Source organism: Cylas formicarius, unplaced genomic scaffold, assembly GCF_029955315.1.
Source record: "Cylas formicarius isolate icCylForm1 unplaced genomic scaffold, icCylForm1.1 PGA_scaffold_9__14_contigs__length_23061073, whole genome shotgun sequence".
Taxonomy (NCBI): Eukaryota; Metazoa; Arthropoda; class Insecta; order Coleoptera; family Brentidae; genus Cylas; species Cylas formicarius.
Window position 1 is genome coordinate 5,749,391 of NW_026844365.1, and position 22,606 is coordinate 5,771,996.

Sequence of the window (22,606 nt, forward strand, 5' to 3'; positions counted from 1 at the left end):
CATTGATTGTCTCACCTTAAAGTTATTGAACCAACCTTCTGATGCTTCAAACCCTCCATCCGTAGGCTTTTCTTCGCGAAAGATTACCATCCTATGCACCACAACAAAATGGGAGGATTAACACTAAAATGAGAACAAATTAGACGTCCATTGAAGATTACGTTGTTAGTTTTATGCATACCGTTTGGCGCTGTTAAATTAAAACAAACCTCAAACCAATTTTCTACAAAAAAAAAGCGTCCCGTTAAGGGCAAAGTTAATTTAGATTTGTATACCCAATAAAATATTTTTTCTATGCAATATGCAAATAAATTTCCAATTTAAGCAACCTTTGATCGAACAATGATAATTGCTTGAGATAATAACCGAGTCGATATTCTACTAACTCTATTTGCCACCTACAACTATTTAAGGTGCGTGGAGAGTAATCGGCAGGTCATAGAAGAAGTCAGCAGGACAGATTCAATACCCGACGTTGAAATCCAAAGTGTACCTACAAGTTCCAGAGCTTCCAGCCAGTTCAAAAGTGCCCAGTATAGTTTTCTCTTTATCTTTAGTAGGAATAACACACAATATTGCTATTAACGATGTTCTTTTTTATATTAAGCTCTCGTATATCACAGTTCAACAGTCGAATCCATCAATTTCGAAATTGCAGAAGTTGGATTTGTTTCCTGCAATGTCGACCCCCGACCACTTCCAGTCGACGCAGCCGTCATCCGCGCATAATACGTAAACAGGAAACGCGCTATCCGACACGTCACCACTGACGTCGATCATTTGCAAATCGCTAATGACCACGTTGTTTCGCGGTTCCGCCTTGCTGTCGGGATAGTTTTCCTGGATGAATACGCCGTACTTCTGCAACCCTATAAAAATGATAGCAATAAAAACTCACAACGTCACAATGTCTAAAATTCTCTTAATTTGATGGTCTATTCATCTCTCTAAACTAGAGTATCAAGAACGCGTCAACACTCTCTCTGCTGCTCCTTTCCAAATATTTGTCTTTTGGATGATGATCAACTCATGCTCTCAAAACTGTCCAGTTGATTATTTACCATTTATTCTTCTTTTAATCTAAGCTTCCAAGAAGGTATAGCAGCAGTAGAATGTGCTTCCTTCCAAGAATTTCTACTTTCTGAGACCGGTTGCGTAGTTGAAGTTTTTAAATGTTTATTTTCAAATAAAAATGGATTATTCAGCTCGTTCAATTGATTATTTACAAATATAAATATCTGAATGTGGTGCGTTTATTTTTCAAGCGATTATTTATAAATTGGAATTACAATATCAGAATGTGATGCGTTTATGTCTCTTTCAATCTAACCTTTCAAAAAGTCGCAATCATTGTGAGGGTTATATGCTCGTGAAGCGTTGTAGTTGAATATTTACAAATGCAAATGTCTATTTCTCTCTCAGTATAATCTTTCAAGAAAGTCGACTGTGCATGATGGGACTCTCTCTCTCTCTCTCTCTCTCTCTCTCTCTAAGAATTTATGTCTTCTGATTTATCATTATCGTTTAGATCCCTATTGCTTCTTTCCAAGAATTTTGGTATTCTGCTTGATGATGGCCAATTACGGGCTCTTGAGGCCTTTAACTTGATTGTTTACAAATCGAAATAATCGTATTTCAGTCCAATCTTTTGAGGTATCAATTACGGTGCCACTCTTTCTATTGTTTCTTTCCGAGAATTTCTGTCTTCTGCTTTATGATGGCCATTTCAAGAAGGTATATTGGCAATCATGGCGTAACTCTTTCTTCTGCTTTTTTTTCTACTGCTACTGCTTCTGCGTGATAATGGCTTTCACGACTTGCAGTCTGGGAGAAACTTGTATACATTGGTCCTTTAAAATTGATCAGGCAACTTACCGGTCATAGTGATGTTTTGGTAAGTTACATTCGTGATCGACCCGTAACCTCCGTCCCTGTGAGTTTTGATGTGGATAGCGTTTATGGAGTTCACCACTACGGAGTCCAAGATGGTGACGTTAGTCAAAGTGTTTAACTGAACGGAGGTGTTACTGAATCCAACGGAAATACTGAGGCCGTGCGTTCCGCTGCAGAATAAGTTTCGTACCAATATGTTGGAACCTTAATAAATCAACATTATTAGGTTGTCTCTCTTACTGTCAAACATCAAATAGTCTAAACGCCATTAATGTATCCGGCGTCCCAATAAACGGAACACTAAAAAAAAAACATTTAAAGTACCGCATCTCAGGGCCACGCAGTCGTCTTGGTTGTACACGACGGAATTTTGTATAACTACGTCCGTCGAGTTCCAGACGTCAAATCCGTCAGTACTGTGGCCCTCATGTCCCCTAGGTGCGACCCCCTAAAAATAATCAATGTTTATTGGACTTTTCATTTCCAACAATTAATGTGGTATTGTATATTCCCTTATTTACTATTTTATCGAAACAGTGTTGCGTAAAATTAATAGAAGTACAATTTAAAATTAATTATTCAAAGAAACTTCCATTATAATAACCTTTATTTACTTGTTAGTTAATACCTTTGTTTATTTATTTTAATAAATTTAAAACCATTAATAATTTGCGCGATATAATTACAGCATTTGACTTTTTTTAAATTATTTGATTCTCACAAAACGTAAGAGAAAACACTGGCGATTTATTTACAGAGGTAGCCAACTACTGAAAGGCATTATGCCAAAATCAGCTCCCAGGGACTTTTGCCCAGTGTGGTGCTAAGTATCCCGGATTCTTCATGAGGAAGATGGATTTTTTTTGTGTATATTTGCCGTATACCCATGTTTTTAATTTTTTTGCGATATTTCTATTGGTAGCATGTGGGTGTTTCTATACCTCCCCAATCAACTACTCAACAATCGACTGAACTAGTAATTTTCATAAAAACTTCCTACATCGATATAATCTATACATCAGTCCCTGAGTTTTTCTATAACTTTCTTGACTTGGATGTCCCATCTTCAAAAAGAGTCTGTGTGTATATCTTCATACCGAGTTGTATTTGTTAACTGAAGTAGTACGGTATTTTTATTGACTTGTATGTGGGTAAGTATTTTTCATATGATGTGAGGGAACTATTAGCGTTTTATGTATATTTGTAGTCAAATCGTCTAGTAAAAAATAATTCCAAATGTTCTGTATATCTTTACTTGCAATGTCCTTAACTTCGTCCAAACTGCAAATACCGGTATACTTCCATGAGAAGTCATTTCAAGTAGGGTATTAACATAGATATTAAATTGTATGGGACCCACTACAGTGCCTTGCGGCGCTTCGCAGCTCACACTTCGTTCGTCACTTTTTCAATCTTTTACTTGAACGTCCTGTGGTCTATAGTTAAGAAACTAAAAATTGAATCCAATGCCTCTTATTCCCATATGCTCCATCTTGTCCAGCAGAAGCTGACACCTAAGCAAAGTCTTAATATCCTTTTCAAATATTTTGATTGCAGCCGACGAAAATGGCTTAAACGTTGCTATTTTCAATACTTTGGGAAAAGTTCCGGAACAAAAGGACAAATTTATCAAGTTACTTAAATGTTCCGAAATATGGTCTTCACTTAATTTTGGCATTTCATTTTTTATACCATTCGGTTGTTTTTTTCGATTCAAAGATAATTTTCCTAATTTCTCCTGAATAAGTTAGCCTGGAGAGCAGCGATCTTACAAGTAGGTGCTGTTCATTCTTTTGATATTCTCCGTTCCAGATTTGTCTATTTTGCTAGCTAATTTTCGACCAATATTAGAGAAATAGGCATTGAATTCATTTACAATCTCTCTTGATTCTCTTTTGCATATTCTTCTATGGTTTTGCAAAGGTCTTTTGAGTTATTTCTATTTATTTATATTTTATTTTTAGAGCATTCGTGCTTGGCTTTCTTAATTAGAATATTCGATGTTTAATGTTAATGTTATTGTCATTATTCAGTTTATCTTTAATTAATTTTGAAATATTTTGTCAATTTGTTTTATAGATTTTACTAGTCCTGATGTCTTCCAGGCCTCAGCTGCTAGCAATGTGTTCTAAAAAGTTCTTATATATTTTTGGAATTATTTCATCAACTTTATTATCAAACTCTGGTAGTTCCGTCTGAACCACTATCGCCATCTTAGTTTTAATTACTGCCAGTACTATATTTTCGAAATTGCAGTTTTTTGTTTTAGTAAAAATATGATCAATTTGAAGCTGATTTTGTTACTAAACCATATTCGCGATATTCACCATTTCGCCTGTATGTTATCATCGATTAAGTTGTGGCTGAGAGACCTATACTCGTCTCGTTTCTAATTATTTATATTATTTACAAATCTTTTTGTTGATGAATGGCACTTGCTGACATTGCTGAGTTTAACTGAAACTGGTTTGTATTCTACTCCGTACCTGCTTATATACTGTTTGCGGGAAGATGATTCAAAGGAGGGATATAATTTAAATTTATTTTTATTTTATCCTCGATATTGGACAGGGAATCAACCTCATTCAGCATGCAGTGGATACGTTGCTTTGGCGTTGATTTCATGGCAATAGTATATTATGCAACAAGTGCGGTAAACGGCATCCGACTCACCAATTTATTTGACACGAGCGGAGCGCAGCTTCCTTTTCTCCTTCATGAAAGCATAATGGGCACTACGTCCCATCATATTGTTGGTACTTTATAACCTTCAATAATCAACGTCCGATTTTCGTGACCATAAAACAATTGCATTCCTTTCCAGCAAAAGTGTTTTACGGGTAAAGGCAGGTTTATGCGTTTTGATTAATAAAAATAAATACGTAGATTTTCATTTCAGTTGTTTTCAGTTTACCTGCCCGGCCGACAGCCACTTCATAACTACAAAAAAGGTCTGTCCATCTCTTACAGACTCAACTTTTATTTATTTTAAACACGAAAAAATAATTTTTAATTTTTAAAAAGCAACTGAAAAATAATTAGGTTTAGGTAAAAGAATTTGAACAAATTTAGAAGTTGGTTGATAGATATCAGCAGGAGTCCAACATTTTAACATAGGCAGGATAAGAAGAAACACTTGGTAGGAATGTCGTATTTTGTGCAATCTCCATACGCATCAATTACGTCTTCGGCTCATGTTTTTTTTTCTTCAACCGACAATTTTTCCCACGTTTCCTATATTTCTTGTCATTTAGAGCCATAAAATTTCTTCGTTACAGCTGTCTCATCATTATTCTCAAAATGCTTTCGATTGGATCGATGTTGGCACTGGCCATGGCAAGGTTTCAATGTTGGCATTTTTTGCGCCGCAAATATAATTATTTGACGCATCTTCTAATTTGGTCACAATTTTTGCTTTTGAACTCTATGCTTGTATGTGACCATTTTAGCCTTCCTTATAGTTTCTACCGTGACAGTATTAGAAATATGCAAAGAATGAAGTTTGCATGATGGCCTATCATACACGGCTCAAAACTTAGAAAAAAGTGCATTAAGAATCGTATCAGTTTTTGTGTGAAACCTTTGGAGTCTTTATCAAGGACTTTTAGATTGCACTTAACCTGCTGTCTTTGTCACGCCTATGGCCACCATCGTTTTTGGAGTTTAATTCAACCAAAACGCTAGTGGAAATACAGAAAGAGAACAACTAGGTTTACTTAGGATTATCTTACAAAGGTGCCGACTCTGTTGTCTATAAACCAATCAGTAAAAGTGACGTTTATTGCATTGGTCGGCTGCACGCAATGGACGGGGCAATTCAAAACGTTGATGTTGCGGAAAATGGAATGGAATGCTTCTATTGTGAAAAATTGCGGCTTTGGGGTGCCGCGCGTTCCCTTGTCGTCCCAGTACAGTTGACCTTGACCGTCAAATACGGAACCTTTAAAGCAAAAAATGTGACTAGAAAAAAACATCGCGTTTTAATTAATAAAATGGCTCGTACATTATCGCCGTTCATTTTAATGAAAAGAGGCAAAACTCATTGTTTGAAAAGTAAGCCATTGCTTCAGGCACGACTGTCGTACAAGAAAATGGCTGGAAATGGCATTCAAATTATTGCAGAAAAACGAGGCATTAGTTTCACTATATTTAAAAAATCATCCGAGACGAAACAGGAGAGGAAAACAAGAGGAGCTTTATTATCAAAATTCTTGGCTGAGAAAAGCATAACCTCAAACTGGTTTAGCTGCAAAGATATTGATTTGAGCTAAAGCGAATTAAGAAGAACGTTGTTTTTCGAATCACATTTTTAAGTAGAAAACATAGCAGAAAATTAAAATATCTACGTTTATCACCATATCACTGTGAAGAAGAAGAAACACAAAATTTAGGAGTAAAAACGTTAAATATGAAAGTTGCTCAAAAAATAGTAAGTTAATTGCAAGTAATATTTTTATATATACAGGGTGTTGCAGAAATAACCCACAGATAAGTTATTTATTTTTTATTTTAAGTAACGTTGAAGAAATGATGATCTCATATCCTGATATTTAAAATAGAACACCACACATTTACAGTTTGTTGTATTGAAAAATTGAAATTCCCTGTAGCAATGAGGATTTACTATCTGCTGCTTTTTCGATGACTCGTCGGTCCAAAAAACATTTTTTAAATAAGCATCATTTCCGTTATTTTTTTTGCAACATTATACTGCAAAACTCAACCCTTTTTCCTCGATGGCCTAATTCTGAATGCCTTATATCCTGCTTTTTTGAGAGTAGTTTGAATCTCATCGTAGGAAATATTTTTTCCGATATTTTTCTTATGGAAATATAGGGATTTCTTCAACTTCCCTCAATGTTCTGTTCGGTCTCGATAGGCTGGATGGTTGTAGAAGTTTTTCATAGTTTCCATGAAAAGTTTTTTTTATCTGGAACGTGCGTCCGTTTTTCTCTTTCAGAATAAGGCGTTTTATAATAAAAAGAAAGTAAGTTTTTGAAAAATACATTTTATGACTGGCAACTGTCACTATTTTTTGGTGACAACCTACTTCACAATCACCTAGGATATAAATTCTAGAGTATTGTTTCATTTTTGAATTTTATTGTGCCAATTTTATGTTAAAAGCGTGTATATATCACTAACCAAAACTATTGGATTTGGATATAGGATATATTTTACAAGAAATGTTCGGATTTTTATAATATAACTTTTATCTGTGCCTACTATTTTTTGAACAACTTTGGTATTTGATTTTTTTCCCCAAACGTTAAATACGGGGGGAGGACATTATAAGTGATCATAATATAGGTTATATCAGAAATGGATACATTCAAAAGTTGTAGGGTTTATTCTGCTATTTCATTTAATTAGCCCTATTTTGTCTTTTTACTTGTATAACGGGGACTTATACCTAAATTACGTAAGTTCCTGACTATTACCAAATAATAAAGAAATATAATAAGATAGATAGACAAATTGCTGCTTGATACTAATGGGTGTTTTTTTTTATGTATAGAACTTTAAGTTGGCATTATTGTTCAAGATGGCTACCGATTTAACAGCTGTCAAGTGATTTATTCTCAGTTTGGTTTGGCAATTCATAATGGATTCATCAAGTAAGGCGTAGATTCGTCGAATGGGCCCAAAACGAGATTGCCGTTGTTCCCGATTTTCATAAGCGGATTTTGTTTAGCGATGAAGCGCACTTCTGATTGAATGGCTACGTTAACAAACAAAACTGCCGCGTTTGGAGCGAAGCTGATCCTCAAGTGTATGTCGAAACACCGTCACATCCAGAAAAACTGACTGTTTGGTGCGCTTTATGGGCTGGTGGAATCATTGGTCCGTACTTCTTCAAAAACGATGATGGCCGGAAGGTTACAGTGGTGATCGGAATAGAGCTATGATTACTAACTCTTTCATTCCTGAATTGAATAACCATGATGTGCAGGAGATGTGGTTTCAACAAGACGGCGCAACATGTCACACAGCTCGTGCCACAATCGATTTATTGAAAGACACGTTTGGTGACCGCCTAATTTCACGTTTTGGACCTGTGAATTGGCCTCCAAGATCTTGTGATTTAACACCGCTAGACTACTTTCTGTGTGGCATTGGTCTACGCGGATAAGCCACATACGCTTGACCATTTGCCATTGCCGATATATGGCCACAAATGTTGGAAAAAGTCATCGAAAATTGGACGTCCAGATTAGACTACATCCGCGCCAGCCGTGGCGGTCATATGCCAGAAATCATATTTAAAATGTAATGCCACAAGATTATCTTTCTGATAAATAAAATTCATGTCAATCGAATCATCCATAGTTGTTTTATTGCAACTTAAAGTTCTATACATCGAAAAAAAAACACCCCTTACAAGTTGAAAATGTAGCGCTTCAAAACGTACTCATTCAACATGGAGTTTATGAATGTTTGGACGCTCTTTTTGGAGACATCTGGTATAGTAATAATGCCGATATACGGAAGGTCCAGTTTGATGAATTGAAATTGAGTTCGGTACATGATCGTAACTAACCAAAAAGCACCCATGGAAAATGCACGTTCTCCGCTACTATCCGCCTGTACGACTAAACAGACACAACGAAATCAACTCACCTGCTTCCCCTTGGACGACTATACCGGTACCATTTATAGTGACCAACGGTCCGAACCAGTTGGTGAATCCGAACGTAGTGTTTCCCCTAAAGGTGACGACGGCACCATCTGTCAGGTTTAATTTCAACGTTATCCCAGCAGGCACAAACAGGTTGTCGAATAATATGTTAGAGCATTCTTTGACGGCTGCCACTACGTTATCGAATTTGCTCACCACGCAAGGCTCAGCTTGGGGTACAGAATAAGCTAAGCCTTGTAGTATGAGTTGTAACAAGAAGGGGTATATTCGGAGCATGTTAATCTGCTGACTGCAGCGGATTTTTACAATTTTTGAAGTACTCAAGATAATTTGTTATTGTAGATAAGGAAAAAATTTCGTTTCGATAACTACGTTGCACAAAACAATGGCGTGAGCATCGACGCTAACTGATCAAAATCTTTATGACGATGTCTCTTTGACCATTAGAGCCGTATCTTTTGCGTACTTCACTTTATGTATGAGAACGTCATTATGTTGTATTTTTCAGGAAATCTCAAAAATGCTGGTCATCAAAGAAACACTTCACGTAACTTGGTGAAAGAGGATTAGCACGCAATTTTGATCAGAGATTATCCTTGTTTCTTTTGGACTTTTTTTGCATTTATTTTAAATCATGTCTCAACATTTTGGTTAGCATGTTAGAACCACAGAGAAAAAGACAACAAAAAAGCAAGGGAGGAGGAGGCGGTGGATATGAAGGACCACGAGAGGACCAAGCTACCAACATTTTGCCAGCTGACGATCGACATACAAGATAGATGTTTTTTACTATTATATTTTACTATTATATCCACGAATATTATGCATCCAGGAATAGTCATTATGGTGATTTCATTATTCCAATGTCTTCACCTTCTTCACATATCTTACAAACAATATGTGGCGCCTAAGGTTGGACTTCATCGTCAATTTCTTAGTATTGTTTTTTAAATAGCACTGCCGACAACAAACGCAATTAGAGTTCTCCAAACGATATACCGTTTTTACAACATTCTATGGTTTTCACTTCGGAATGAGTTTAAGAGCCGTCTGTTGTAAAGCAGAAGGGACTATTCTTTTCAGCAACTGTACCAGAAGCCAGGACCGTATTTAACAAGAACTGCGCCGTGCGGACTGTTGTATTTGAGGAGTAGGGAAATTTTCATTGATTAAACTGTTATAGTAATTCATAACCTCCCTAAAACAGTCCCTACTAATTGACCGATTAGACAGGTTGATGTCTTATTTTAAAAACAGATTAGGAAGCTTAAACTGATTTCTAATTGAAGGGTTTAACATAATGATTATAAAATATTTTCCAAGGAAAGCAATACAAAATCTTATGTAGATAATTAATTTGAATTAAATGAATGTTTTCCCAGTTTGCTATTGGTTGATTTGTGGGGGTTGGTTGGAAACACTTGTTAGTTGGGTAGGTAATGATCTGTTGTTTCCTGCAAAAGATGTCAAAAATCATGAAAGCAGATATCTTTGAAAAATGGTTTTCTGAAAAATTGCTTCGCAATATTCCACCAAACAGTGTTGTGATGGACCACGCCCGCTACGCTACCATTCTGCACGAGCGGAAAAAATGCCGCAATCATCATAGACTAAAGAAGTCATTCAAAATTTTTTGCTTGAAAATTCCTGCCCAAAGAAGCAGTTATTGGAAAATTTTAAGACGGAAACCTTTGATAAGAAGTGTGATGTGGACGAGTTGGTCATGGAGCGGAGATTCAAAGTCTTCCACCATATCACTGTAATTTTAAGCATTTGTGCGCACGAGGTACCGAAGTACGGTTCTGGAACCAAATGTATTTATTGACGGTTACAAAGAGAAACCCGAGCGAGCTAGGCCGAGGTTAGTTTCAGGTTTTAATTCAAGTGGCTATTCTCCAATACCTGTAATATTACTTTCTTTCATCATTTAGAATGACCAAAGAAACTCATAATAAAAATAACAAATATATATTGTAGACTGACCCACTAATAGTCCAGTTTTGGTTAGTATTTGGAATTGCATAATTTTGCCAATTAATGTACGCATGGAGTAGTTAAACCTTTTCAAGATAAGGTTAACATCAATATCAATATTTGTGATAATGATAATGTCAATTCTGATGATAATCACACCTCAATCAGTGAATGTATTCTTCTTCTTCTTCCTCTTCTTTATAATTTACCAAACGTTGGACAAATCTATTAGAGATACTCGCCCATTACCGACTTGCCTTCGAGCTTTCGTCTTGTACATGTAGTGCTTAGTAAAGGAGCGAAGGAGTGAAGCAGCATTAACTATACTCTTTCTGCAGCCGCTTTTCTGACTGCTACTTCACTCCTTCTCGCCTTTACTAAGCATTAAAACGACATTTATCAAACTTACTGAATAATATATTATTTTATAGGAGTGCTATAAAAAGCGTATAAAAAATAACGCCAAACACCAGAATATGGTTTATCTTATATACATGTTGCCATATTTACTAGGCATATTGTTATTGTAATTAACATTTTATTTTCGGTGATTTGATGTATGCTGTATTTTAAAACTGACTCAAACCAAAAATTGTGAAAGATACAAATTTGTACATTTTTATGTTGCAAATAGAATCCGATATTCCAAAACAGCGGTAATTTTGAATATATTTGATATGAAACGTTCTTGTATACCTTATCTTGTAAAGTCTGTTTCGGTCTATCCAGTCCATATTCTCACTTTTTTTCCAGTAAGTAGTAAAAAAAAAGTATATTAAGTATATTTTGATAAATTAGGAAAGATTTTTTAAATTCGTGTTTTTAAAGCACGTGAACCCAAATTAATTATTGCTTTTTTGAGTTGTACAGATTCGAACAGATAAAAAATATATTGTGGATCACCATGTCGAATCGATAACCGGCATATTTGCATTTTTTATTCATTTCGGGTTTTTATACTTTTATTCAGGACGGTGGCGGGGGACAATTTACATTGGTTCCCAATATAGGTAAATTGTTATAATCACCTCTAGCGATGCCGAGAAAAATTCAGTTAGATTAATCAACAACGGAATTAGATAATAGCAATATGCTACGCGATAAGGATTATAATATTTACGATTAAACGCTATTAAATGAGTATTCGTCGGTGTCGGAGCGAATTGCTAATGGACACGTAGTGGCAATCGGTGCGGTGGATCATGTCGGACGAACCGGGAAACATCAAAAATTTGGATGAACTTCTTAGACCCCACTTGAAAAGTGCCGAATCGATCGAAGATGTGAGAACCACCAGGCTGACGGCTGTAGGCGACAATTACGGTTCGTTGATGCTGAGGTGATTATTTTCAATTTCAATTTGAGTCCGTTTTTACGTCGCAGTACATCAATAGCGTAAAGAATCAAGAATTCAATTCAATCAGGATGTAAAAGTTTTGAGGTTTATCCAAGTTTACTCCTAGAATTTTGATAATAAGGAAAATTGAATATTTAAGCCTAATGCCCCTGTGTCATCACTTTTGAGGGTGGCACTCAATTTAGTAAACTAGGAAGCAGAGGCACATAACATTGAGAGTTTTACATTGAGTGCCGCCCCACTCTGTAGTCATTGAAAAGCTTTGAATAGCCTCAAATATAGATTGATAAGAAAATGTTATAACTTGGACACTCTGTAGCTCGGAAATGAATCAGTCGTGCTATAAATTATCAGGGACAATTCGAAAAAAAATTAAAAAAAGTTTTTTTTTTAAAGATTATATATTAGTAGCTCCAGAAATGTTCAGTTTCCAAGACGATACACATTAAAAAAAAACGACTTGAGAGAAAATGTTGATTTTTCATCTCTTTGGCGCTACTATTCCTTAAAAGACTATTCCTCTAGTGAAGGCGCTGCATTTCAGAGTTTTAATTTGGTTAAAGCAAAACGATTCCTTATCATTTTCAACAAGCTCGCAATGAAAAGATATTTCTGATATTATACAAAATACTTAATGAATATTTAATGAAACACCCAGTATGTAAATATAAAACTGTGAAAATTTGTATTAACTGTATTTAATGTATTATATTTTTTCATGTTATTGCTGAATTTGGGAACGCTGATGTTTAATAACTTCGCTTCTACAATATCAATCATTGCAAAGCATGTAATTAGGGTAGGACTATTTAATACGTTTAAAATTTAAAAATTCGTCCTTATTTTAATCTTAAATTTTACTTTGACCGTATATAGATATATGTCTAAGTACTGATGTAATTTTTTCATACTTTATATCTACAGCAAGATAAAATGCAATTCGCATCTAAATCAACCCACTACCAAAACTTAGGACAATTTCAAATTTAATTTTCCAGCGAACTGCTGGCTCGATTTGATCATACATGTTTTTTAATTCTAGCTTAAATTCTCAGAAAGGAGATTATAAAAAACATTTAATCTAAATTTAAACGTAATAATTCGAATTTAGTACAAACAAAATGGATGAAAAATTAAACGAATAAAAAGTGAACATCGACTCGACTACTCCTTACAAATCGATTGAAATCGACTACTCATACTTTGAACCAGACGTTTAACTTTTGCCTGATCGATATTAGTTTATATATCTCAGATAATGTTTTCAAAATCGTCCATGGAACGGGGGTTGATGATCTGTTGATGGTCTATTGGGTTACGGTCTGTATTGTGTGGAGGTAGTTCAAAGTCTCAATATTCTACTCATTTAAATAATCTGTTTAGTAGAAAACTGTTTTTTTTAAACACTCTCTATCTACTTAAAACTTTAAATAAATATTTTGCGTTAATCTGCGTTAATCTGTTTGCTTGAAAACTGTTATAACTCATATCTAAATAAAGTAAACACGAAGTCACAATGGTGCTTTAAGTGCATGTTTCTGACTGTCAATTTGATTATGATTTGGACTTGAATGTCATTAACTGAGTGAAATATTTGCCTTCAAACTAATTATTTACATGGCCCGACGTTATTACCTCTATTTTATTAAAAACATTTAAAAAAATCGTGAGAACTTTAGCAGAAGCAATGTGATTAACTATAGAGGTGTATGTATACAATCTGTCATTCCCAATTTTGTTCATATGCTATTTTGTTAACATTTTACCTAGCATTGTAGAAAAATTATGTGTGGTTTCCTCAGGGTAGGTGGCTAACCTGCTCGCTTACTAGCTGGATCTGTTGAATGCTTTTCAGAAGTCTGAACAGGTGGACAGTGTTTACACGGACTTTTCAAAAGGCATTCGACAGAGTCAGTTATGAGCATCTTGTTCTTAAGTTTCAGGCCAGAGGACTGAGCGGTGCTCTGGTTGAATTTTGTCTCAGCTTTTTAACAGCAGGTATACAACAGGTCAGAATCGACAGAGAATTGTGTGTCCCTCGGGGTTCACATTTAGGTCCAGTTATCTTTAATTTGTTTATAAGAAATCTGAGTGGTGTAGTTTTGTATGCTGAACATCTTGTCTTTGCCAATCATCCTGCTGGCTTCTTCAAAGCTAAAGCGAAACTGTTTCCCATTTTACTCTGTACCTGCTTATATATTGTTTGAGGGGACCGGAGCTGAATGAGGGTGACTGGTAAAGACCTGAGTCGCGGTTAAGATTGTTAGATTGCTTATAGATTTCTATAGATTCTCGGATTTTTCGTTGGTAGAAGAATTGATTCCATGCAAAAATTATATTTGTCTTAGTCTTAAGGCTGTTTAATGTTCTTTGGGCCTTCTTGATATTTTTCGTCCCGTCTCTCCAATGTATTCTTTGCCACATATGCTGTAAACGCCTGGCATCTCAAATGGAATTTTATCTTTGACGAACCGAAGATGTTGAGAAATTTTTGGACAATTGGAAAACCTGGTTTTGACGTTATACTTCTTTACAACTTTTGATATGTAGTCAGTAATGTTTGAATTCAAGGGTGGTGAAGTTTATTTTGTGATGGGTGGAGAGGTAAGGTGTTTTAATTCTGGGTTCAGTGACTCGAGTTGAGAGAGTTGATAACCGATGATTTTTGGGCCGAAAATGCATTAAGGTATTGGTCTACGTACGTAGGTTTTCTGTAAGCACAATGACCCATTGTTAGGTCTGATTTTATATAAGAATGGGAGGTTATTATTAATTTCTAATTCAATTGTAAAATGTCTGCTAGGGTGTATAAAGTTTAAATGTTGAAGAAAATCTACTAGGGCATCTTGACCATGAGGCTAAATAACAAAAGTATCATCGACGTAGCGATTCCATAATTTTCGATTCAACAGAAACCGACGCAGGAGGAATTCAGAAGATTTGTAAATAGTATTACAGTAGCCTGTGGAAGTTTCTTTGAAAAATTGGCATGAGAAGTTTTGGTTTTATTACCAGCTGTCTCTCTCACCCTACTATTTTAAAACGCTTTGTTCCAAGGGCATTTCCGAGATCCCAGCGTTTAAAGCTCGTATAAATATCTGCAACAACTCTCACATTCGTTATGATTGGTTATGACTTTTATGATAGATAGTCTGGAAATTAGAAGAACCTATTCCGATACCTTGATGTTTTATAAAATTTTGAACAGTATATATAACTGTTCGGTTCTCCTGCAGTTACAGTTGATTTTAATATATATCAAAGACCTCTCCGATGTTCCATTCTATCTCGCCAATTATTTTTCTCTTTTAACTCGAACCTCCCGATAATTTACCAACTGCAGCCTTGATCCTTTTGCAGCGATGTTCGACCATTTCAGACAAAATTAAAAGAATTGGTTGATCGTATAAATCTAATGTGATATCACACATCCTAACCTCTCAACTAGTCTGCTTTACTCCCATCTTGTAGACGTCCATGACACCTCAACCATCGTCGTAATTGAACACAATATTGAGCTCCTACCGTAGGATGTACTAATGAAGTGCCCGAAACTCATATTGCCGCCTTTTTTTAATTTTAATCTTACCTAGCTTAATAAATATAAAATAAGGTATGTGAATATTTTCCTACGACTTGCAGGCTGGAAATCAAGCTGAGAAATGACGGGACAAAAGACTCTCGAACTTTGGAGGTTGTAGCGAAAACGCTGCCGCGCAGTGAATTCGTCCGGCAGATTTTCAACGTCCAGGTCACCTTTAAGAACGAAATTGCATTTTACACGTCGGTTATACCCGCACTGGATCGCTTCGCAAAGGAAAGGGATGCCAGCGCGACTACTGACTTTGTTCCCAAATCTTACGGGGGTCGAATCAACCTCAACCCTGATAACGACGTAGTGGACGATGACGCAGTTTTGATATTGGAAAATTTAAAAATTTTAGGTAAGAAACTCCCACTGCCCATAAATAAGACACGTTCCAACATTAATAGGAAACCAAATAACTGTTGTTTTTGTAATATATGTCACAAATCACTTAATGACGTTTGTCGAATTTGATGAATAATGTACTATCTGCCTATGTCTAGGCAATGTTCAAATGACCTAAATGGATTAGAAAGAAAGGGGATTTTGAGACGTATTTATTCCTGAGGACCTTCTAAGGTTCTAAGCACCTATTAATTGCTGACATAGATAAAATAGACATGTAAATAGATGTACAGTAGAAACTAGTGGGCTGCCCACTGATGGACTCTAAACTATATGTTATAGCCAAGATTTGAAGTTGCCAATAATTCGCTAAGAAATAGCTATTTCTTTGATAGACGCATTTAATAGCGTTTTCTAATTTTCAACAGTTAACAATTTTACAATATTTTCAATATTTATATATACAATATAAAATATTTTCCTAGCTAAAACTAACAGTTTTCGAAATTAAAGTATTTCAAAAGTAGAGCATATCAGGGATTTTGCATTAACCATAGACACAAAAGTGAGTTTTGAAATTCATATTGAAAACATAGTGAAAAAGGATTACAGAAACTTGAATTTCAATACAAGGGTTAGCAAAAAATTTAAAGATCCCAAGTCGCTGGTCGTACTCTATGATGCATATGTGTTACCACAATCTAATTCTATCACATGAAGAAAATACCTGTTTGGCGAATAGTATATAGGAGCATTTTTTGCACAATATTGTTAACAACGAAAACTGTTGCAAAAATTAATGACTAGAACGATTGTACAAATATAGTACAAATTTAGGAAGCAACTCACCAATATCTCTTTTAAAATTATTTCTACATTATTTCTTTTTTCTTTTTTGGGTTTAGAAATAGTTTTGCTTACTAGTTTGAATTAAAATAAACGTACTTAGCTTTAGTGTACCTTTGTAAATTGTGACGTTAGTTCACCTTGTCATAATAAATAAAAATAAAACTTGTATCTCGCACTCTATCGAACTCTCTCCATTAGAAAATATGATTTGTGATTCTATTTGTTGATTGGTTTCCATGTCTTAGGTTTTTCTGTACTTCACTAAATTTGAAATAAAGCAGTAAACCTGAGGCCCTTCTAATTGGACATTAAAAACTTTATATGGGCTTAAATACTATAAAAATTCCTAATCATTCACTGACCCAAGCCATAAGAGATTTTAAGTTCAATTAATCATTTAATTGAATTTTGCTGGGCTTTAAGTTAGTACCCACTGCAATCACGGTTAAGATTAGAAGATTTTATAGAAACCGAATTTTATAGTTCAAGATAAAAGTTGGTGGCGTTTTCTGAGACTTGGAAATATCTTCCAGCTTTTGGTCTTGTACTTGTTCGCTGTTTACTGTGTACTTATTAATATTTATTTATTCTGTTTCAAATTTCTAGGACCGTCTGTCTACTGAGGCACTCTTTGTTATGCTGTAATTTTCTTTAAATTATTATTTCCAAGATAATTTTACTGAATACCGATTAAATAGATAGAGTGTTCCAATTAAAAACATATCCCAAAATTGCTACTGTTCTATTTTACGTCATTTAGCAAAACTGGGCTGAAAATAATGCATTTTTTTTATATTCACCTTGATATCATTAATCATAAAAAAGGTTATGGCAAATCAAAATGACATCAAGATAAAATGAACGCAAAATAGAGATGGATGGATTTTTAAATACAGGGGGATTTTGAAAATGTTGCATTTTTAAACTCCCTTCCTAATTCGATTGTGAGTGTTTTTTTAACGCCCCGTATAAATGCGCGTAATGAACTTTTCAAAAAGTGCGATGCATAAGAGTTTTCAAATATAAAGCATCTTTAATTTATTTTTTTATGGGTAACTAATGAAAAATTGGTGTCCATTTTCCTAATATATTTTAGCTATCATGCATGTTACCCCAAAGCTTGATAATTACGAGAAATTAGATATAACAGGGGTGTATAAATGAGCATTTATTGTTGCATACACTAGTTTGTTTCGATAGATAATTAAATTTTTGTAATAAATGTTAAGTATGTAAAAAAATCTGGTCTACACATAAAAAATATGCTTTCTATTGGAAATAGCCCTTACGTGTTTTAGACATATACGGTGTTCCATTAAAAAACACAAGTTTATATATCAAAATTTGTGAGTTTTTGCAGAAAAAAATATTATGCGTTTCTTAAATATAAATTAAAGTTTAATTTTTATGCAATCTTATAGCACGAAAACTCCGACCTAACTAGTAAGTACCCCTCATCAAAATAATTGTCTAGCTTCACATTTTTTTAACCAATGATCTTGCGGCACTAAATAATCAACATGGCCGATGACAGATCGTCAATAAGACTGGCGGCATTTTTAGAGCGGTATTTTCTCGAAATATGCCTATACCTCGTTAAAAGAATGAGTTTTTTGTAATGCAGAATCACAAATTTTATTAAAATGGTAATTTAGTCGGTGGCGTAGCGTAGCGATTTAAAGCATTGAAAGTAAATCTATCTAAGACTAACAATCATGTCAATTCAATATATTTATTGTATAGTTGACTCAAAAATTGAATAAAACAAAACAATTTTAAAATCGGCTGCACTTGCAGGCTACAAAAATGGTTCCAGGCAGGAAGGGCTCGACTTGCAGACCTCCAAACTTGTATTGGATGCATTCGTCAAGCTACACGCTTATTCCATAGCTCTCAGATTGGAGGAACCGGCAGTGTTCGAGTCGGAAGTCAAGCCCTACCTTCACGACTTCATTGTTGACGACAAATTCATCAAAGACATGGTCGATAAGACGACGAATATCCTAAAGTCCGAGGGCGTCGCCCCAGATCTAATCGGACGATCCATACAAACAATTAAAAATAAAAATAAGGATGAGGTAGAGCCGTGGATCGGTGTGGCACATAACGATAGCTGGGTGAGTTACATTTCTCACAGGAGCAGACATTTTATCCTTAATCTTATTTTGTAGTCATTTTTGTTAATAGTCCGGTCAAAATAGACATCTCAAATAATAAAAATTCAAAAATTCTGTAATCATCTACAAAAAAAAACTAATTTTCCTAGGAATCGCCATCAATTTATTCATCCATCCAAGGAAGTTAATAAAACTAACCCTGATATAAAAATGATTCTTTTGACTACTCCGTATTTGGTGGATCAAATCACTTTCCTTCTTAACAAGTCTCTTTTGTCTGGGGTTTTCACGGACTCTTGGAAGCAAGCAGAAATTATAAAATATAAATATAATTATAAAATATATATAAATATAAATAAAGAGTGTCCAATTGGCATTAAGGATTTTAGACAAATCAGTTTGTTGCCAACCATCTCAAAGGTTGTTAAAAAACAGTTCCTATGTGATAACAAAACCCTTCCAGACACTTAATCGGGTTTTCGACCTCTTCCCAGCACTACTTGCTTCATGTTACTGATAATTTATTGAGAGCAGCTGATTCTAAATGAAACTTTTGTCTTATTCTATAGTAAAGCTTTCGACACCTTGGATCACTTCGTGTTCTTAGCTAACCTGAAGTAATTCCGGATAGAGAGTACTTAAAGAAAATACTCATTGCGATGCAATTGTTTTGGAAACGGCTGTTCTTCAGGAGAGCATTTTGTTCTCATATACGGCTGACTTCTTTATTTTTCTTAAATTTACTGAGTTTCATTATCTTTTGCTGCTAGTGAAGCTTTAAAAGCTGCCACTTAAATAAACTTGAATGTGAAAAAAAAATTTGAAGGTGTCTGCGGCTCATGACCTCTTAATGAATGCCACCAAAATGCTTTTCTTCAGTTGGTTGTAAAAATCTAGGATACAAAAATCCTTCTATTGATTGATGATATTGTATATTCATAAACACCTTTTAAGTAAGGTAGTTAAACTTAAACTTTGCGACATATTAGTTTTACCCCATGTCGCTTATTGTAGTATTTAGTTATAATCTCAGAACGTGATCATAAGACTAGTGCCTCTCTGATTCGGGTTGACTCAAGCTGGAGGACCTTTATAGAGTTCAGTTCGTCCCCTTTGTTTTGTTACTAAACTCCAATATGAATATCCGAATATCGCCACAACTTATGTTGTAAATTTTATTGTTATTACTATTTATTAAATATTGAGCATGGAAGTAAGATTGTTTATGATAATGTTGAAAAAGTTGCTCTAAATTAGATATCCCCCCTTTTTCTGGTGAAAGTGCTCATGTTACTGATGATTTATTGAGAGCAGCTGATTCTGAATACAACCCTTGTCTCATGATATTCATAATAGAGACACGCGGTATTGTTAGGGATATTGCGTTCCTAGACTTGTTTGACTTTCCAGAGATCATCTAGCTATAACGCAGTTAAAGTATTTAATGAAATACCTTATGCAATAACGCCTATCTCCACAAGAAAGTACTTCAGAAAAGCGTTAATATTGTTTATTAGGACCACCAGTATCTAGCAGATGTGCGTTTTGGTGACACTTATGGTGTTGTTGTTCTTGTAGTCATATGGAAGAGTGCAATTTGCGAATGCCGCTACTTTTGAATTAGAACTTACATTGTGATATTTTGATTTTTAATAGAGACAGTTTATTATTATTATTATAAGATATATATTAATATTATGAATGGCACTCAAACGTGGCTGGTTTTGGTTAGTTCCGTCGAGGACCTTAAAAGTTTAAATTTGATTGTGAATTTTAATCGAGAAAGTGTTGATGGTGTTTTTTGGTCATAAAGTTATGAATTTGGAACTTATTTGGACGTTGCTGCTAGAGCGCGGTAGTATTTTTTAGATAAATTGAATCATTTTTTTTTATCTGTTGAGTTATGGTTGAAACATGATGTAAGTTTAAAAGAATGTTCAATTGTTCTTTAAAAACATATTTTTGTTTTGGCCGCCTTACTGCTTACTGCTGCGTTTAAAATTTTGAAGTATTTTCTTTTCTGATTTATTTATAAATACTTAAAAGATGAAAAGGAATGGAGAGCAATAAAAAAACACAAAACAAATCTCATTTCAAACGTTGGGATTGTCCACATCAATACATTTTACAATGCACCCGCTTTAGTGTCTTTGGATTTGGATTAAACAAACCTTCTCTGTTATTACTAAGGGTATTTCCGGATACTTGCATTTTCTGTAGCAACTCCTGCAGAGAATTAAATTCTTTAGCGTATACTAAATTCTGTAAGTATGACCAGATTGAGAAGTCTAGACTCCTTGGACTCGAGGAAACTGCGCAAAATGTGGTAGCGCATCATCATGCATAAACCGCATGTACTACTTGCATTGCCAAAGATAGAGGTTATGTAAAAAATGTTTTATACTTTTGTAATAAGTTATATTTATTTGAATTACTTGTTAATTTTATATTAAATTTATGTTATTAATGTTTAAAAAAAACGTAGAATCGGATTTTATACATTTTTTACACAGATTTCAAATAAAATACACTAATTGTTGCAGAAAATTGGCAATACCTTCTAAACTATCAGTGCTAAATAGTTCCTTTTAAAAGGCTGAGTTTTTTTTAAATAAAAGAAAAACGTTTTTTTGATGGTCATTTGTGACCACCTGGTGTAACATATTTATATAATGTGTTGACCGCTTTCCTGGATCCATAATAAAAATTCCCAATTTTAGTTTTCAATTGTAAAAAACACATTTTTCCAAAAACCTGGTCTTCCGTAAAAAAAAGTGAAAAATATTCATTACTTATCGTTTAAAAAAATGAAGTCGAATGTATTCTCGGTATTTGAAAAATATCCCTAGTTTTGTAAAAATTGAGCAAATTGTAAGCAAGCTTGTAAATATGCAACTGCAACTGCTAACCCAACATATTTTTTTTGTTTGATTAATCTGGGCAATTTGACCGGACTATAACGCTAGTTTCATCTATAATTAGCTTAAAATAATGTCTATCAAAAATAAAGATGAAATGTTGCAGGTGAACAATTTTATGATAAAGTGGGACGAAGACAATAAACCCGTGGGCGTGAAACTGGTCGACTTCCAGGTATGCGAGTACAAATCAGTCCTGAGGGACATTTTATTCTTCCTCTTCACCAGCGTCCGCAACGATATCCTAGCTGATAATCTGGATAAATTGCTAGACCATTATTACGAAAATTTCGTCGCAACGTTGAAAAATATAGGAGTTGACGCGTCGAGGTATTCGAGAGAATCTTACGACCAGCATCTGAAGATTGCTGCGAGGGACTACGTCTACTTCCACGTAGTTATGATGTTAGATCCCATACTCACCGACAAACCTGTCGATTTATCCTCCTTAAGCTTCGAGGAAATGGAAAATATGTCCCAGATTCAAGAAACGTGCCGACCTCACAAGGACAAGCTTGTGCTGGTAACCAACATGTTTAACGAAAGGGGCTGGCTGATTTCGTGATGATGCTTTTGTAAAATAAATGTGTTAATTAAAAATTGATTAAAGCGAATTATAGCAGATAATTATATTGGTATTCGTATAAGCGTAAGCTGAAAGCGTCTAGATCTAAATTGTGTGAAATAATAAAATCTCTTTATACATACAAAAGGGCAACAGGCCAACATGCCAATAATTTATGCGCTGATATTGCCTATTGTTATCTGTTCTAACAGTCAAGACAGGCCTGTAGAGTAAAATCTATTAGTAAATTAAATTTACTATATATAAATCTATTGGGGCGGAGGGACGGATTCGCATATTCCTGAAAGGTTAAGGCCTGAATATATATATATATATATATATATATATATATATATATATAT

The 22,606-nt window shown here is 34.6% G+C and overlaps 2 protein-coding genes across 2 annotated transcripts; one reads left to right on the forward strand and one right to left on the reverse strand.

The window, feature by feature from the left end:
- Positions 1-420: 420 nt before the first annotated feature.
- Positions 421-8,831, reverse strand: LOC132707187 (polygalacturonase-like). Its single transcript, XM_060678929.1, has 5 exons — positions 8,515-8,831; positions 5,625-5,833; positions 2,218-2,341; positions 1,876-2,097; positions 421-869 (listed from the first exon to the last, which is right to left on the reverse strand). The coding sequence occupies exons 1-5, from the start codon at positions 8,807-8,809 to the stop codon at positions 625-627; spliced, it is 1,095 nt and encodes a 364-aa protein (XP_060534912.1). The 5' UTR covers positions 8,810-8,831; the 3' UTR covers positions 421-624.
- A 2,793-nt stretch (positions 8,832-11,624) lies between these two features.
- On the forward strand, positions 11,625-22,296 carry LOC132707186 (uncharacterized). Its single transcript, XM_060678928.1, has 4 exons — positions 11,625-11,846; positions 15,507-15,808; positions 18,442-18,761; positions 21,786-22,296. Exons 1-4 carry the CDS (start codon positions 11,710-11,712, stop codon positions 22,242-22,244), a joined length of 1,218 nt encoding a protein of 405 aa, XP_060534911.1. The 5' UTR covers positions 11,625-11,709; the 3' UTR covers positions 22,245-22,296.
- The last annotated feature ends 310 nt before the right edge of the window (positions 22,297-22,606 follow it).

Excerpts from the sequence above, each read along its gene's own strand:
- LOC132707186 (XM_060678928.1), top strand. The coding sequence starts at position 11,710 with ATGTCGGACGAACCGGGAAACATCAAAAATTTGGATGAACTTCTTAGA. Across the intron at positions 11,847-15,506 it reads TACGGTTCGTTGATGCTGAG|GCTGGAAATCAAGCTGAGAA; the intron begins GTGATTATTTTC and ends TACGACTTGCAG. Across the intron at positions 15,809-18,441 it reads GGAAAATTTAAAAATTTTAG|GCTACAAAAATGGTTCCAGG; the intron begins GTAAGAAACTCC and ends CTGCACTTGCAG.
- LOC132707187 (XM_060678929.1), bottom strand. The coding sequence starts at position 8,809 with ATGCTCCGAATATACCCCTTCTTGTTACAACTCATACTACAAGGCTTA. Across the intron at positions 5,834-8,514 it reads AGTCGTCCAAGGGGAAGCAG|GTTCCGTATTTGACGGTCAA; the intron begins GTGAGTTGATTT and ends TTTGCTTTAAAG. Across the intron at positions 2,342-5,624 it reads ACAACAGAGTCGGCACCTTT|GGGGTCGCACCTAGGGGACA; the intron begins GTAAGATAATCC and ends GATTATTTTTAG.